The sequence below is a fragment of the Trichechus manatus genome, unplaced genomic scaffold, assembly GCF_000243295.1.
Source record: "Trichechus manatus latirostris isolate Lorelei unplaced genomic scaffold, TriManLat1.0 scaffold00007, whole genome shotgun sequence".
NCBI lineage: Eukaryota > Metazoa > Chordata > Mammalia > Sirenia > Trichechidae > Trichechus > Trichechus manatus.
The window spans coordinates 20,364,410-20,382,812 of record NW_004443943.1 but is presented as its reverse complement, the minus strand read 5'-3'; the positions used below and the strand labels follow the sequence as shown (position 1 = coordinate 20,382,812).

The following is an 18,403-nucleotide window of genomic DNA, read 5'->3' as shown; positions in this document are numbered from 1 at the left end:
TGTAACATTTTACCATCTGCAAATATCCTAGAGTACTAGGATATATAATATATGTAAGACCTGGCTATCTGCTTCTATAAAGATTATAGCCGAGAAAACCCTACGGGGCAGTTCTACTCTGTCACATGGGATTGCTATGACTTGAAAATTGACTCGACAGAACCTAACAACGGGACATACACAAACACAGACCTCAACAAGTCTGGTCCAAAAGGTTATTAGTAAGATAAAAATAACTAAGTCAAAAACAACATCCTTACAGAAATAAAGTTAATAAATAAAAGGTGATTGTGTTTTCAGGATAAGGAACAAAATAAGCTTAACCCATAATATGCATAAAAAGTATATTAACATTGATAGTTCATTATACCTAAAAACAGCATTGCTTTCTTTTTTTAACAGAAAAAAAATACTTTCAGTTCAGGATTCTATGACTGCCGTCCCTTATATTCTCTCTACTGGACCAGGCAGTGTTTAATGCCTCTAGAACCACAGCCTCTAGAATGATTACCTAGTAACACAGTCATTACTAAGAGGTACATAATGTCTCTCTAGTGCTCTGAACTGATGTTCACAGGGCATGAGGCAGGGGATCATCCTACCAAGCTGAGATACAGCTGTTTATTAAGCTGTATTTTCATGGTTTGGGAACTAACTGAATACATAAATGGAAAGATGGCAGAAAGAGACAGAAGGAAATAAGATCTAATTTTAACCATTCCAGACTCACCAAAGATTCCAACTGTGTTATTTGATTTCTTGCTTTTCGGAGCTCCTTAAGAATTACATGCAATTGGTGTTGCATATTTTGACGGTCAAGTTTTTCATTTTCAAAGTCTACAGTACATGCCTGCATCTGAAAAATGCCCAGGACAAGACAATTAGAGCTGTATGCAGTGTCTAGTTTTCTTCACTGGGTGCTTGTATTTTTTTTATTAGCATAAGAAGTAAGCATTTGTTGTGCCATCATTGCAAGAATTCATCTGAGTACAACGAGATGGCGATAAATGAAGACGCTTTTGGTTGAGGGTTTGGTTCATTCAAGGAGCAAAGCCAATGCTTAATGTACAAATGATTGAAGGGCAGCTTTAAAAATTCAGGTTAGAATTTTTCTTCCCCCTACTTTTGGGGCGGTGGAGGGCAGGAAAAGATGGCTGTTTACTTGTTTGGAATATACTGAGTATCCTGCTCTAAATTCTGAGACTAGATGGTGTCTCTCTGAGTTCTGTTTGAAGTTATAAGGTAGCCCTGTTAGGGAGATCCTGTTAGGCTAGAGTAGGAACTGTAGAAGCCATTGTGAAAGAGTAAAATTTTCCAAAGGCAACACCTCTCTGTCAAGAAAATTGCCCTCTCACCCTCCAAGAATCTGATTTAGTCCAAGGACAATAACAGGGGTATAGGCTAACACAGACAGTCTCTCTCTATTTTTTGTTGAAGTGTTTTAAAAACATTTTCACATCTTTCAAAGTGGTTCTCCATAGAATAAACATGAGGAAAAATTCCATTTTATAATGGGTTGAATTGAATTTAGAAGCAACACTAATGAGTACCTGTTGTTCCAACAGAGCCATCCTTGTTTGTTCCTCTTGCTGCTTTAGCAGAGATGTGTAAAGAAACTGGACCTGTAGGATGTAAGCAGAGCCAGTGTTGTCACATCCGGCCTTATCACTTGGCCTGGCATTCTCGAGGAGCTCACACCACAAGTCTCACATTTCTAACAAGGACAACACCTGCTAGCTGGGGGTGAGTCATTCCAGCTGGTTATTGATTGCCAGCCAGTACCACCCTGGCTGTGAGTTCCCTGAGGAACTCCAGGTAAAGAGTACTAAACCCTGCAGCGGCCACATCCATTCTCCTGGAGGCTCTGATATCTACTAATATTTCTGAGCAGGATAACAAAGCTGGTAGTGCCAGCAAAATCCTTTTTCGTTTTGGAGCAAAATCTTCAATTGTTTCTGCTTAAACGTTCCCAAACATCACTGCTTACGCCTGCAGGGAGAAGTGAGGGTGGTAAAGGCTAAGGAGGCAAATATTACAGGACTATTAAGTTTTTCCCTCTCTCAACTTTTGGAGGATTTTCAAAATTACTATTCTAATAGCAGCAATAACTAACATTTACCTAGCTCTTTAGTTTACAAAGCACTTTCACATTCTCTCAACTGACCCACACTGAAGTTCTATGGTGGGTGGGGCCGCAGCTGCCACTGCTGCCCTCCCTGGAGCTTGTGTTGGGTAAGAGCTCGGCTGCTAGCCAAAGGTTGGCAGTTCGAATCTACCAGCCTCTCCTTGGAAACCCTATTGGGCAGTTCTACTCTGTCCTATAGGGTCGCTATGAGTCGGAATCAACTCGATGGCAATGGGTTTGGTTTAGTATGGGAAAGGTCTATGAGGCAAGAAGAGGTTAAGGGTTAAGCGACTGAAGAATCAGCTGTAAAATGTCTTCTTTCTCCTGAGGTTGATATGAGTAAGTGCTGTGGAGAAGCACAGTGAAAGAAGGATCGGTTGTATTATTAGTCTGACAGATGAATAACCTGCATGTGAGTCAGAGAGGTTAAGTGATCTGCCACTAGCCACACATCCTGGACTAGAGACCAGGTATTGACTCCAAATAATGTTCTTTCCATTACTTATGCTGCCAAGCAAAACTTAATGAGTTTCTGTTAAAGTAGCATTCAAGTCTAATAATCCTAACTTAATAACTCCTACATCAGTAAGACATCTTGGCATAAAGCTGTGAGTGTAATGAGAATATGGAAAGTGCCATGTGAATTAATTTGAGCATATTATCACTACAATCAGGGCACCAGCCTAGGAATCAGCCTTGATTCCCCTTTTTATCTCATGTCTTTTGGTTTCTCAAACAAATCTACTTCATTTCTTCCTCAGAGCCTTTGTGTATGTGATTCCCTTGGTCTAGAAGGAACTCCCATAGATATTCATTAACCCGGCTGGTTCTTTTCTTGTCCTCTGGCGTCAGCCCAAATACCATCTCCTCAGAGAGGCCCCGCATTGGTCCCCAACTCTCTTTGTCATTTTTCACTGCTGTATTTTCATTAGTTTACTTGTTTTTTTATCTACTTGTTTATTTATCTGTTTCCATTCTGGAATATGAACTCCCATGAGGGCAAGAATTTATTTTGTTCTTTGCTATATCCCAAGAGATTAAAATAGTCCCTGACACACACTAGGTGCTCACTGAAAACTCTGAATCATGAAATCATGGTTATGGTTAGGCTTACCTGAGATAAGAGCTCTTCAGATCTCTTCTTCTCTTCTTCAAGTTTTTCCCTAGCAATATCATTCTCTTCCTTCAGCTTTTGTATTTTCTCTGTTTTATGCCTATCATCTTCCAGATGTTGTACATCTGCCTTTCTTTGTGAACACAACAGTTGATTTAAATCTTGAACTTCTTTTTGGGTTTCTTCATATTTTCTTTGAAATTCACTAAGTTCAAAACTTAACTGAGTTACGGTTTGTCGTTCAACCTCAAGATCTTTTTTTGCATTGGCCAAGAGATGACTGTAATATTTTTGCTTTTCTTCTTGGAGGTAACCTATGACAGACAACACTATGGTGGGCCTCATTTTATAAGATAGATAATATTCTTGAAAGTTAAACATTAAACATGTTTCTATAAACAAAATCACACTATTTCCTAGGTTACAAAATGAAGAGTCAAGAGATAGGGACTATATTCATAAAAGCTTATTATTTATGGATATGAAGATAATTACAAAAACTAAAAATAGAAATGTTAAAAGCAGTTGCACTGGGGATAGGGCAGGGTCCTTCTGTATATTATTTAATTATTTCAACCAGTGCTTATATTACTTTAATAAAATACACATACACATACATACACAAAGAGAGAGATAACTACAGCAAAGAAAAAACTTAGCCATAGCTCATAACTAAAATCCTACTTTTATATGTAGTAAACTTATAAAATCACTACAGTAGTAACTTTGTCCCCTTAGCGCTAAATAGCTTTGAACTACCTCTGAAGACAGTCCCTTTACATTTCCTTTTTAGCATTAGCTTCATTTTAAATATTCAAACATGAAGCTCCTCCAAGATTATGAGCCTCGCTAGCCTTTCTTTAGCCTTCTCTTTGTACCACTCAAGGTTTCTCGGTCCTGTTAGGGCTGTCAGTCAGCCTTTTAACGAGTGCTCCGCAGGGTGCTTTCTTTTCTTTTCCTAGCTCATCACCTGGAATTGCTGAACCTACCCCCAATCTGTAAAATAAGAATAATGACCCTTCCTGCCCCACCTTTCAGAGGTGTCCCAAAACTCAATTGAGATCAATGTTAGGGAAACTGCAAAATACATGGCAAAAAGATAGCATCATTAGTAAGAAACTTCATCTCAATTTCACGGTGAGATTCAAATGATTGAAGAATCATCTATAAAATATCTTTCTCCTGAGGTTGATGTGAATAAGTGCTAAGGGAAGCAGAGTAAAAGGAGTTGGTGATAAGGCCAGTTCTGGGGAACTAAAGTTCCAGGACTTTGAAGGAAGGGAAGAATATGCACAGTTGGAGAAAATTTAACGCGACTTCAAGGCTGCCAGATTGCCCTCTAACCTACACCTTTTATCAGAGAAATTAGGGAATAAAAAAGACTTGCTAAAATGTTATTTCTTACTGCGGGGCTAGAAGACTTGCTCTTACTTTACTTTCTAACATGTATCTATAAAAATCTAAATTTGATGAATCACTCCTTTCGGAAAATGTCAGACCTATCCCAAAAGAACATTTTTATACCAGTACCTTCTGATTCAGTCTTTTTTGTCTGCTGTGGGAATGGCTGAGCAGCTGTTTCTGATTGCTGTTCCAACTCAAAGATCTTTGCTAAAAGTCCTTTTACGTAGACCTCTCGCTGCTGATCATACACAAGCCACTGCTGATTTTTCTCCAGAGCCTCGATGTGCAGATGAAAGAAAATCAGCAATAAAATTAAAAAAAAAACTTAAAACAGACAAAGGAGATCAAATCATGTAGTCTTTTTCAACACATAAAAACTCTTATGGCTTATATAATAGAATAACTAATTGTGTTTAGATAAGTGGTAAGGAACAGTACTATTCTTCAGCTGTTCTATGTATATTTAACAGGTTTTTCCTGAAAGAACATTGGGATTGTATTCCATTCATTTATATGCCATAACAAACCTGCAAACCTGTTGCTGTCGAGTCCATTCCAACTCATACTGACCCTACAGGACACAGTAGAACTGCCCCATAGGCTGGTGGATTCAAACTGCCAACCTTTGGGTTAGCAGTCATAGTTCTTAACCATTGCACCACCAGGGCTCCTTACATGCCATAGGACCTGGTATAAATCCAGGGCTCATAGTAATTGAACTTCAAAGAACCTGTAACAGGGTCAACAAAGCTTATTTTTTCAAGAGTGGATATGGGTTTCAGCTTACCAATTATTTAGGGAACTACACAGATAGCCCTTTCAACCTTAAACTGATGTATTGTGCATAGATAAAATTCTTCTACTTCAATTTCAAACTGAAAATACAATATAGCATGTTTGCCTTTATAGAAGCCACTCTTCCCAGACCTCTAGTTATAAAATAAAGTGTAGACAAAGAACTTGAAGCTACTGGTTGTTATCAGGGCATCTTCTTTCAGGTAAGAACTTCCATGCTTTAAAGATAGACAGTTGAGTCTTGTGTCCAGAAAAATGTGTATATATAGAAACTCTAAGTCTAGAGAGTTCCTCCAGGCTTTGCTAGAGTCCTTCACAAGAATCCTACATGCTCATGAGCAAAGTTTCCAGGTATTGGGCTTAAAGAATTTTCAATGTCTGTTTTCTACAGAATTAGGAAATGGATTAGGAAGACAGAAGCAGCCTCTGGAATCAAGGGCTTAGTCCAGGGCCCTCCAGCCACTTGACCAGACATTTTTCCCTCTGTGCCTGTTAGACAATTATAACCCCAGTTCTCATTGTATGGCTGAAGAGTTCATTATTCAAGTGGAGATACTGTATATCCATTCCATATTATATCTCAATAGAGTTAAGCTCTGTAGTTGGCTACTTTCATTTTAAGAAGCTTCGAATAATAATTCTTTCTGCCTTTCCTATAGCCCTCCTTTCTCACAGTCATTTTTAAGAAAGTAATTTGATTTAAAGAGTCTGTCTCATTGTTAAATCTTGGTGGTAGATGTATGAATGTTCACTGTACTACTTTTTCCACTTTTCTGTATGTTTGAGATATTTCATGATAAAAGTTGGGCAAAAATCTGTTTCAAATAAGTATGAATGTTAACATTTTGATTTCACAGTAAACCTAGTGTAGCTGAGAAGATTGTTGAGATACATGGCAAATCTTAAAATAGGCTGCAGTAGTCATTCTCCTATTTGGATCCACGGCCACTTCCAGTAAGGTTCTTCCTCATATTCTGCATCTTTCAAAAGAAAGGACTAATGTAAACCTCAGGCTCTCATACTCAAATTTAGCCGATAAAAGAAGTAAACTTGTATGACTCAAAGAGCACAAACATATCCAAATGCTTACTGAATACCTATATAAATCATGGAGACCCTGAGTGGTACAAACGGTTAAGTACTCAGCTGCTAATCCAAAGGCTGGAGGTTCGAGTCCACACAGGGGCAACTTGGAAGAAAGGCCTGGTGATCTACTCCAAAAAAATCAGCCATTGAAAACCCTGTGGAGCATAGCTCTCCTCTGACACCCGTGGGGTCACCGTGAGTTGGAATCGACTCTATGGCAACTGGTTTGGTTTGATTTTTATATAAATCATAGTGTGCTAGATGTTAAAGATACCTAACTTTATACAGAATTCTATGTTTGTCCATATTTAAGAAATATTTTAATAGAAATAATTTAAGTCAGCATTGTATGGTCATGAAAATTTTCTTCTTTTAAAGGAATCTGTCCATACATGACAAAATATGAGAAGCAAAAATACTTGTTGGTTTAAGATTTGAGAGGCAATATCCTATAAGGCCACGCGATGGCGATGTTACATCAATAAAGTAGTAAACATTTCTTGACCATCCCTTCTCTGCCATTCTCACTGTATGCATCTGCTCTTTCGTCTCTGTAATATTATCAATAAATGAATTTGTTAGCTATCAATAAATGTTGATATCATTAATGTTGAATCTTCAGCATCATCATTGCATTAGTTATCCCTTCCAGCTTTATGTCATGGACACATTTGTTAGGTTTATATTTAATGTTTTCGTCCAAGTTGTCAATAAAAGTGTAGAACAAGAGTAGGCACAGTGAAGCCCTGGGGAAAGCTACTAGAGCTCTCCCTCCCAGTTTGACAGGAATCCACTAAGTATTCCTTGGGTAGAAATTCTAATGTAGATTAAAATGTTCATCTGTACCTAAAGAATAAAAAACACGGGTTAACTGACAAAACTGGAATATGGATAGTAGGTTAAAGTATTGTGTCAATGTTAAATTTATGAAAGCTACTATGTGTATTATGGTCATGTAAAAGAATATCTTCATTTTTAGGAAATACACATTGAAGTACATAGGAGTAAAGGGTCATGGATACGTGCAACTTACTCTCGAATGGTTCAGAAAAAAAAATGTGTGTGTGTGTGCGTGCACGTGTGTGAGTGTGAGAAAAAGTGTGAAAGAGAATGACTGAGTGCAAACGAAAAAGCAAATGGAACAAAATGTTCACAATAGGTAAATCTGGGTAAAGGGTACACAGGTGTTCTATGTACTATTCTTATAGCTCTCCTGTGAATCTGAATGTTTTTCCAAATAAAATGTTTTAAAAATATATAAATTCTTTATCTTCCTTAAGTTCTATGTTTAAAAAATCACGATTTTATATTAAGAGCAAGAAAAGACTGTAAAAATTACTTTTTAGCTATTTGGTTCGATTTAGTTTGAAAGTTCCTGACATATGACAATGTTTACAGCATTCACTGCATGTAGTTATTTCAAAATGTCAGTCAGACTATAAATGACAGCTGAGGAATGATACAGCTAAGCCTTAAGAAAGGTAAACAGGTTTTTCGGGCTTATTTTGGTATAACACATACTAATTCTTAAAATAGGTGGGCAAACTTCTACAGGAAGTTTTCTGCGAGCTTGGAGGGGGCTTGTAGGACAAGAACGGCTGAGCTCTCAAAAGCCAAATAATGTGACAGTGATAAAAACTGCGGGCTATGTAACATTTTTTAGGCTAGGACAATTTTCCTCATAGTCTAAAACATCTGCTGAGATTCCAAACAGAAAACCAGGGCTAAGCCACCTCCTGCTCCTCAAACAAATTAATGGCTCTCAAAGTATGGCCTGAGGACCAGCAGCATCAGCATCACCTGGGAGCTTACTGGAAACACAAAATCTGAGTCCCACCCCAGACCTTCTAAATCAAGATCTGCATTTTAAGAAGATTCCTTTTTTCCTAGTCTGTCTTAGTCTGGAAGCTCTGCTAAAACCTGTCCACCATGGATGACCTTGCTGGTATTTGAAATACCAGTGGCATAGCTTCCAGCATTATAGCAACAGACAGTATGATAAATTAACAGACAGGTGGTAGATCTAATGGGTAGGTACTGATATATATGGAATGATAAAGTTTTAGAGCCTTATACTGGCAGTGTAATATATGACACAGGAACTTATTTTGATATATTTTTTTTTTAATTATGTTTCTTCTTTATTTCATATGCACAGCAGAGTCTGAGAAGCACTGCTCAGCCTAGACCACCATTTGAAGGTGAGCTGGGTTAAAAATTACTCTATTTATCTAAAAAGCCTTTCTAAGGTAAACAGAGCAGGGAAGTACAATGTGATCTTTAAATAAGCTGGGAAGATAGAACAAAAAGATTGGGCAGAAATGTGTAACATTTCAAAGTTAATTTCATAAAAAGAATTGTCATTATGTAAAAATAACTTTAGCTAATATTTGAAGCCGCTAGCGCTTTAGAAACCTAAAATTACATACAAGTTTAAGACAATAGTATATATTTTCAAGTTCTTTGCTAGAAGAGACACTAGTAAAATTCAGAGAAACTTCACATGATTCCATTCAGTCACTCTTTAAGTGTTCTAGAGCACGGGCAAGTAGCAGTGAACAAAACGTGCAAAAATTCTTCCCTCGTGAAACTGATATTCTAAAGGAAGAGTCGACAATAAACAAGATAACTAAGTAAAATAGACTCTAATTTTAACAGTAACATGTGCTAGGAAGAAAAATAAAGCAGGAAAAGGGAATAGAAATTGTCTGGGAGTTATAATTTTAGACAAGGGAGCTAAGGAAGCTTCCCCAATCCCACAAGAAAGTGACATTTGAGTAAAGACAGAAAGAGGTGAGGGAGTGAGTCATGAAGATATCTGGGAGAAGAGCGTGTCGGCAGAGGAAACTGAAAGAGAAAAGGTGGCATATTCAAAGAACAGCTAGAAAGCCAGCACAGCTGAAGTGGAGTGAATAAGGGGAAAAAAAGGAGATGTGTAAGGTAAATTATTCATAGACATGTGCACCTAAGGGTTGTTGTTGTTAGTTGCCACCGAGTTGGTTCCAACTCATGGTGACCCCATCCATGTACAGCAGAATAAAACATTGCCCAGTCCTGTGCCATCTTCATGACTGTTGGTATGCTCAAGTCCATCATTATGGTTACTGTGTATTTTGGGTGACTTCAAACCTTGGGGTCTCATCTTCCAGCACTGCATCAGACAATATTCTATTGTGATCCATAGGGTTTTCACTGGTTAATTTTCAGAAGTAGATCACCAGGCCTTTTTTCCTAGTCTGTCTTCATCTGGAAGCTCTGCTAAAACCTGTCCACCATGGATGACCTTGCTGGTATTTGAAATACCAGTGGCATAGCTTCCAGCATTATAGCAACAGACAGTATGACAAATTGACAGGTGGTAGATCTAATGGGTAGGTACTGATATATATAGAATGATAAAGTTTTAGAGCCTTATACTGGCAGTGTAATATATGACACAGGAACTTATTTTGATAGTTTTTTTTTTTTTTTAAATTATGTTTCTTCTTTATTTCAGTTACTTCTAGATAAATCACTTTGATAAGGTTAGTGTACTACCCACCCCCATACAGATGCTCAACAGATTTAAATTCTGCTTTTGAAGATCAAACAGGCCCTGAGGTACGCTTGTTAGATGCAATAAAACAGGAATCATAAGAGCATACTCAAATCAGGGTAGATAGGCCAGTAATATTTCTGGAATCAAAATACCCACCTACTGGCCTAATAATTAAATCAAGAACTTCATATATCCAATATTAAAACTTGAAAAATTTAATGTGAATAATAGTCTGGCGTCCTCAATATATTCAATTCTCAATGGAACCCACCAATCCATTTATTTAGGATATAACAACCTTACCATATATGTAAAATAACCACATTTCAAATTCTAGAGAAAAGAACTGAGTGCATAAATATGTTTATTTTCCAAACTATGAAAGAAAACCCTAGTTCCAAGAGAAGGATTTCAAATTAAAGAGCATATCTCAACATGGACAAATAAAAAGAGAAAAAAGCTTGAAAAAAACTACACATTAAGTTATAACAACAAAATAGCTGAGGAAATTAGATGTAAGCGGAGAAGAGCTATTGTCGATGTATTTGGCAGCAACGGATAATTTTAAGACTTTCTAGCCCAAAGAGGCCAGGTCTTCCTGAATGCCTAGGAAGAGAAAGGCAGTAACCTAAAGGGATGATCATAAACCACTCAGTTCTCCTGTCTCATCAGCAGATTTTTTTCAAGTCACAGCACCAATGCTGCCAATTTCCATGAAATTTAAGAATAAATGAGTTAGTCCTCTTAACCCATAACTTATCAAAAGTAAAATGAACTTACATCTTTCAGCTGTATTTCCATTTCATGAATATTACTCATTGATGAATTGAGGCAACTTGCAGACGCAGTCTGTTAATAAACCAATATCAGTTAACACCACAAATTTAACAATAAATATTTTCTCATTATATTTAGTCCCATAGTATTATCGTATACTTCACAGAAGCATCCAAAATCCGATCTAGCATATGCTGGTGAACCATCACGGGTAGCACAGGACCACAGTCAGAATTAAGATCTCCTGGAAACTTCCTAAGATTGGAAAACCCTGAGATTTCAGATCCTCTGGGCCCCAGACAACGAGAGCAGCCCTTTGCTCATATGAATAGCTCAGTGATTTTCACAAAAAGGAGACAAAACAAACACTGGGCTATTTAAATAAAATCTGAAAAATATTAAATTGTCATACAAAGTTTGAAGAAAGGTAATTTTATTTGTACCTGTGATAAACGAAATGTACTGGCTTTGCTTTCAAGTTCAGCAAGTCTTGCAGTTGTAGCAGACAACTGTTTTTTCAATAAATCTGTCTCTTCAGATAAAGATTTCAACAGTTGTTCCCTCCTTTCGCCTTCCTTTGTTTTCTCTTCTAGCTGTTCAAGCAATGCAGTTGAACTATATCTTGCCTTCAGCTGTTCTCTGAGTCGCTGGATTTCTTTGTCCTTCTCTGTGAGGTGATATGCATTCTTTTCCCTCTCAGCTTCTAGGAGTCGAATTTTCTAGATATAAACTAAGAAGAATCTTAGAAAAAAGCCAGGTCAAACATCAAGCTAAACAATATTCTTCCACAAGTATTTATGAAGTGTTTATTACGTATCAAGTCGGCATTATACTAGATACCAGGCAGTGGCATCACTAGGGGTGGTGTTACCCAGTGCGGTAATGCGTGGTGTTACCCTCCCCATGCTAATTACCACAATAAACCAAAAAACCAAACCCACTGCCATCGAGTCGATTCTGACTCATAGAATTACTACAATATTGTAGCTAAAACACCAGAAAATTTAACAAAATCAGTGACTATAAACACACTGACAGCAATGAAAACAACAGCATGTGCTTGTAGTGCGTGCCGACAAAACTACATGATTCGAAGCGTCACTGTAATTGGGTAATAATGACAGCTCTGACCAAAGTGCATTAGAAGGTTCAAAAAGCAAATTAGCATAGAGTTTTAGCATTGTAGGTATACTGATACATGTAAACTGGGCTTATAAACATTTTTTTTTTGTTTAACTTCAGGGATAGTTTGATAAAAAATAATAAACTTCTGCTAAAACACTACACAAAAATTTTATAGACAGTCATTTTGGTGTCACCTCTTCTGACAGTGTCACCCAGTGCGGTCCACATCCCCTACACCTCCCTAGTGATGCCGCTGATACCAGGGCCAAAAAGAAGATGAAGCCAAGATCTTGCAGACAGGTAAACCAATGAATTAATACGATAAGGTAAGTGCTGCAGTTAAGATATAAAATGAATGGGACACAGGCACGGAGAAAGGAAAAACTAACTCTGTCTGGGATAGTGAGAGAAAACTAAAGAAAAGTTGGCTGTCACATGAATGTCTGATAATCATCCCTCCATCCTACTGGATCTAATAAAGTTATACATACACAAGTGATGCATGCTCATTAATGAAACTGAGCCAGAAGAACTTAAAAACTATAGAATGTTGCAGCTGGATAAAGATGCATTCCCTAACCTGCTTACTGCTGACAAATGATTTGGGTCTAGAAGGTAACCTTTAAAGGAGTGTTCAACATTTACAAAGATATGTCAGACAAAGAAGGCATACCTGTTAAACTGCTACTGTTATAAGGGATACAGAGCCAACAGACATATGATAGAAACAATGATCAGAATGACATTACAGGCTAACAGGGTAAAAACCACATAAAGCTAAAAACTTGCATTTAGAGTAAAAAAAGAAACAGTTGTTCAAGTATGAAATGGGAAAATTTAAGTGAATGGTTGCTCATGTGGAAATTAGGAGGGAATTTTTGTTGGCCACAAGCTTAAGATAAGTCAGTAGTATGATACAGTTACAATTTTAGACTTTAATAGAGTACAGTGTCCAGATAAGTAGAAGTAATAGTACCATTTCAATGTGTTTGCCAGAACACATTTGGGGCACTGTGTTCAATTCTGGGTGCATATTCAGGGGATATGGACAAACCACAAATTGTTCAGGAGATTGACCAGGCTGATTTCTAGAAGTCAGAAAAGCTGGAGAATATGGGGTTGGTCTGCAAAAAAGTAAGAGGAGGCAGTATTTCCTCAAAAATCTGATAAATTGGCAAGGTGGATAAGAAACAGACTTGTTTTGTGTAACTCTAATTGGCACAATTAAAGCAAATAAGTAGGCCTTCAGTCAAAGATTAGACAGGCCCATAAAACAAAATGAGACTAAATGGGCACACCAGCCAGAGGTAAGGACGAGAAGGCAGGAGGGGACAGGAAAACTGGTAATGGGGAACCCAAGGTCAAGAAGGGGAGAGTGTTAACATGTCGTGGGGTTGACAACCAATGTCACAAAACAATATGTGTATTAATTGTTTAATGTAAAACTAATTTGCTCTGTAAACCGTCATCTAAAGTACAATTAAAAAAAAAAAAAAGCATATAGGTAGAAGTTACAGGAAGTTTAATTTCAACTGATTATAAAGGAACAAACTTCTGACAACCGGTGCTCATCAAAAGTGGAATGAACCGAAAGATAACTTTCAGGGAAGCTATAATATTCCTTTACCAGATTGCAAAATAAACTTTATGCCGAAGAATTGGTGGTGGTTCATTTCTAAATGGCTGAAGAAGTATTTACCTTAATTGGTGTTGTTTAAAATAAAAAAAAATCATTCAGTTTAATGATGTGCCTATAAAACAGAATTTAAAGAAATTAAATGATCCTCTTTAACACAGGTCATTTATTTCCTAAATATGAACAAGAAGAGTACTTGGTAAAATAAATTAAAACCAAATTTATGATTAATTTTTTTAAATCCATCTAGTCTAATAAGTTCCTAATTTCCTTACTGATTATGGCATAACAAATTATAAATTAGGGAATCTGAAATACAGTTTAACAGAATGTAAAATGCCAATACATGTAATAATTTTACCTCAAAAAGCCTAAAAACAAAGATTACTTGGAAAGTAGCCAACATACATGATAAAATAGGCTTTTAACCACTCATATTGAAATCTGAATGTTATTTGACACACTGAAATGAACAGACTTGACTTTTTATATTTAGAGAACAAAAAGCCAGACTATATAATTATTGGGAAAATACTTTCTCATCTTCTACAGTAAAAAAAGATGTAAGAATGACATAGTGTCCTTAAAGTGCATATCTATGAATAATACAGTGTTCTAAAATAGTATAGAAATAAAACATTTCTAAGTTATGCTATCAGTTGAAAAACTATGAAAACAGTAAACCAATACGTTTTTCAGTCTCAACTATAGCATAACAAAGATGATCAAGAATATTCACATAATTAATTACCAAAAAGCTATTTGATGGATGATAAATTAGGTTATTATTTTGTTCTAAATAAGTGAAAACAGACCCTAGCTCTGTGTTGAAAAGGAGCCTTGGTGGCGTAAATAGTTAAGCGCTCGGCTGCTAACAGAAAGCTTGCTGGTTCAAACCCACCCAGAGGCTCCGAGGGAGAAAGACCTGGCAATCTGCTTTGGAAAGATTACAGCCAAGAAAACCCTACTCAGTCACACGGGGTCGATATGAGTTATAATCAACTCGATGGGACCCAACAACAACAATGCAGCATTAAAGGTATAGAACTATCCATCAAGATGCCTTTAACTACTTCTGAAGCAAACTTAGTACCTGATGACCTCAAAACACATACTCAATTATATTGAAAAAGTAAGAGAAGTTAATAATGACTAGAAAATATCATAGAAAAGCTGCAAAATCCAAGTAGGCAAGACCAAAATAGGAATTAAGATTCCAAAGCCAAGGTCAGGTTTCCAAAACCAGTGAACTGGGTGAGACAGAGATAATGGCAAGAAAAAGAAGGCAGCATCAGGAAATCATAATAAATTGTTTTCTAAAAAAAACTTACTACCGTTTACCTCTATAAGTCTGTGTCTGTCTTTATCAGTCAGCTTTCCTTTTCCACTTGTGATTTCATCCACCGATGTTTTTAAGGCTGCAATTTCTCCCTTAAATTTCTCTAATGCAGTTTCTGATTTGGAGTTACTAGGCTTTGGTCCCCATTTTCTTTTAAGTAAATCTTTGGGACTTCTGGAAGACATCTCTGAAATTGTCTATAAAAATAAAAATACAATTACATTTTGTAAGTCTGGGCTTAAAACGTCAAATCTCAGGTTTGAAACTGGCCTAGTAACCTATCTGCTCTAAACAGAAGTGATATATCCAAATCAGCGGGGTTGATGGAGAGGGATTGAGGAAGGTTTCTGGTTGCTGGCAACAATTTTTTTTTTTTTAAATCTCAGTGGTAGATATATGGAGAGTATTCACTTTTTGTAAAAATATGTCAACCTGTACACTTATGTGCTGTGAAGTGTTCTGTATGTGCATCATACTTCAATAGAAAAGTTTTCTTTAAAAAAAAATGGAGAGGCCACTAAGGATTAAGCCATTAAATGGAACTCAAAAGAAGCTCACAATCAAGGACATATTTTACACAGGAATAAAAAGTTGGTGTAAATAATATACATAAGGTATTGAAATGTCATTTCTCAACATAATGGTATGTCCTGTGTTTTAGAAACTATGCTTAGCTCAGATCTATCAATGTGATTTAAGAAAGCATAGTGGGCAAAAAGGTGAGAATCCAAGATGAAACATTTATAAGAGGCACAATACTCAGATAATTCAGGAACGAAAGGAACGAGAATAAGGGGCCAATTTAAGGAGATTCTTGTTGTTGTTAGGTGCCGTCATGTCGGTTCCAACTCCTAGCGACCCTCTGCACAACAGATGAAACACTGCCCAGTCCTGCACCATCCTCACAATCCTTGCTATGTTTGAGCCCATTGTTACAGTCACTGTATCAATCTATCTCGTTGAGGGTCTTCCTCTTTTCACTGACTCTCTACCAAGCATGATGTACTTCTCCAGGAACTGGTCCCTCTTGATAATATGCGAAAGTATGTAAGATGAAGTCACGCCATCCTCACTTCTAAGGCGTGTTCTGGCTGTACTTCTTCCAAGACAGATTTGTGCATTCTTCTGGAAGTCCACGGTATATTCAATATTCTTTGCCAACACCATAATTCAAATGCATCAATTCTTCAGTCTTCCTTATTCATTGTCCATTTCACATGCATATGAGGCGGCTGAAAACACCATGGCTTGGGTCAGGTGTACGTTAGTCCTCAAAGTGACATCTTTGCTTTTTAACACTTTAAAGAGGTGTTTAGTAGCAGATTTGCCCAATGCAACAGATAGTTAAGAAGCAAGTGCGTAATGTAAACTCTAGCAGGCAAATATCTAGTGAAACATACTGTGCATGTAATAAAAGTAGCTCTCGCTAAGGAAGTTAAAAAACATTTTTCCATGGGATCTCTAGATAAAACAATGGTGGTGTGATTAAGGAATCTAGAGGAGTATGAGACCATTCATGCATTCAAAAAATACTGGAGAGCTGACTATTTACTAGGCACCATAATGAGTGCCTGATGAGCCCTGGTGGTGCAGGGGTTAAGAGCTCAGGCTGCTAACTAAAACGTCGGCAGTTTGAATCCACCAACAACCGCTCCTTGGAAACCCTATGGGACAGTTCTCCTCTGTCCTATAGGGTAGCTATGGGTTGGAATCGACTTGATCGCAACAGGGTTTTTGGATATACACTGCTTAAAAAAAAATAAAAGATGTTTCCTGATATCATGAAACTTTCAATCTAATAAAGGAGGTAGGCATAACAAGGAAATAAACAGGTTCTCAAAGTGTAATAAATGCTATACAGGAACTGAATAAAGTGCAGTGATAAATGATACCGGTAAAAATTGGAGAGACCTACTAAATAGAGTGATGAGGAAAGCATCTCTGAGGAAGTGACTTTTAAGGTCATCTTGTATGAAATCAGAAAGCCTGAAAATATTAGAACTGGGCAGACCGAGTCGAACAGACCATCTCTCAAAAGGTTAGTCTTGAATTTTTGCCAATTCTAAGGTAAAAGAAGACTAAGATAGCTACTAAATCAATTCAGGCAAATGCAAGATTATGGTGTCTTTCTTTCCTGTATGCCTCCCTAGATATCACAGTGCTGACTTGGCATACTGGGTTGATAAGATGGATACTTTTTAAGCAAACCATCAAGATACAAAATGGTGGAAATACAGATCAGTAGGCCTGGAAGGAAACCCCAAACATTAGCTTCCTGACATTTGGAGGGGAACTCCAACAGTAAATGACTATTGTTTCTAGTTTCTAGCCTAACTCTGCCAGATCTCCCAGCCCCCCACTATCTAGCCCTATCAACCTCTTTTCTCTGTATTTTCTATTCCAGTGAGGCCAATATCCACAGAGCTCACACCGTTCAAACCTTTCCTGGCCCAGTCACATACCTTCTTCAGGAAGCCTTCTCTGCATCCTCATAGTAACTGTTACGGCCCATACAGCACAACCTGGTACTCGATTATACTCCCCTTTTTATTGTTCAACGATTGTTTCAGGGGCTGCCCCTGGAATTTTTTTGTCACCCACAAGGACTTACAGCACGTGCTCAGAAAACATTTGTTGAATGGCTGAACTGACTGTGCTGGACAGAAAGTGACCAAATATTTCAACCCAGCAAACTGCACACGGCATCTATTACAAGCCAGATAGTCTAGAGCCGGAGGCAAATCTTACAAAAATCCTCACGTAAGATCTCACTTGGGGAGACAGACAGGAAAAGAAAAGCTGCAAAAAGAGGGACGATAAAGTCCCCTTCGCTTTTCAGCACCTGCTTTCTCAACTGTAAAATGATGTTTGTAGGAAAAGCATGAAAGCGCTTGCTAATTAACAAAAAGCTGTACAAATCACTTTACCGTCTGTAAGGGGATGATAATACCCACCAGAGTTGAAAGGAGGAAGAGAAACGACAGTCGTGAGGCGCCCAGCCCGGCGTCAGGCACGAAGCAGGCGCTCCAGAAAGGGAACAGATAGGACGGTGGGCAGAGATAGAGCTGAAGCGGACGAGATCTGCCCACCGACCTCACTTCCTTCGCCGTCCCGCCCGCCCCCGAGGCTGCGCACCTGGGGCGACCAGCCGGCACTAGAGGCGAAGCGCAGCGCTTGTGTGTGCCGGACTACATCCTACAGCGCCGAGGCCGCTTCCGGGAGTTTGAATCCCGCGGCTGCGGGGCGGGGCACGTCACTGCCGGCGGGGGCGCGGCAAGAGCTGCAGGGTCGCCGTTCCCCGAATGGCTGAGACCTTCAGGGGGCGGGGCCTGGAACCTGAGTCTGGGCGGGGACTGGGGCGAAGGCGAGGCCAGGTCCGCGGGCGGGAACGCCTCTGTCCGAGTCCACCTCTCGGTTCTGGGGCTTTCTTATGAGAGTTCAGATTTCTCAAGTTCGGTGTTTCG

General features: G+C 38.2%; 1 protein-coding gene across 1 annotated transcript in view; it reads right to left on the bottom strand.

Moving 5' to 3' along the window:
• Nucleotides 1–18,010, bottom strand: part of CEP55 (centrosomal protein 55) — a 20,246-nt gene extending 2,236 nt beyond the window's left edge. Inside the window, exons 1-8 of the mRNA XM_004391292.2 lie at nt 17,894–18,010; nt 14,942–15,136; nt 11,283–11,558; nt 10,843–10,911; nt 4,770–4,920; nt 3,240–3,553; nt 1,551–1,622; nt 731–856 (exon numbers count right to left, since the gene is read on the bottom strand). Of these exons, the coding sequence (XP_004391349.2) occupies nt 731–856; nt 1,551–1,622; nt 3,240–3,553; nt 4,770–4,920; nt 10,843–10,911; nt 11,283–11,558; nt 14,942–15,124 (1,191 nt within the window). The 5' untranslated portion in view covers nt 15,125–15,136; nt 17,894–18,010. The remainder of the gene's footprint in view (nt 1–730; nt 857–1,550; nt 1,623–3,239; nt 3,554–4,769; nt 4,921–10,842; nt 10,912–11,282; nt 11,559–14,941; nt 15,137–17,893) is intronic.
• Nucleotides 18,011–18,403: the final 393 nt, after the last annotated feature.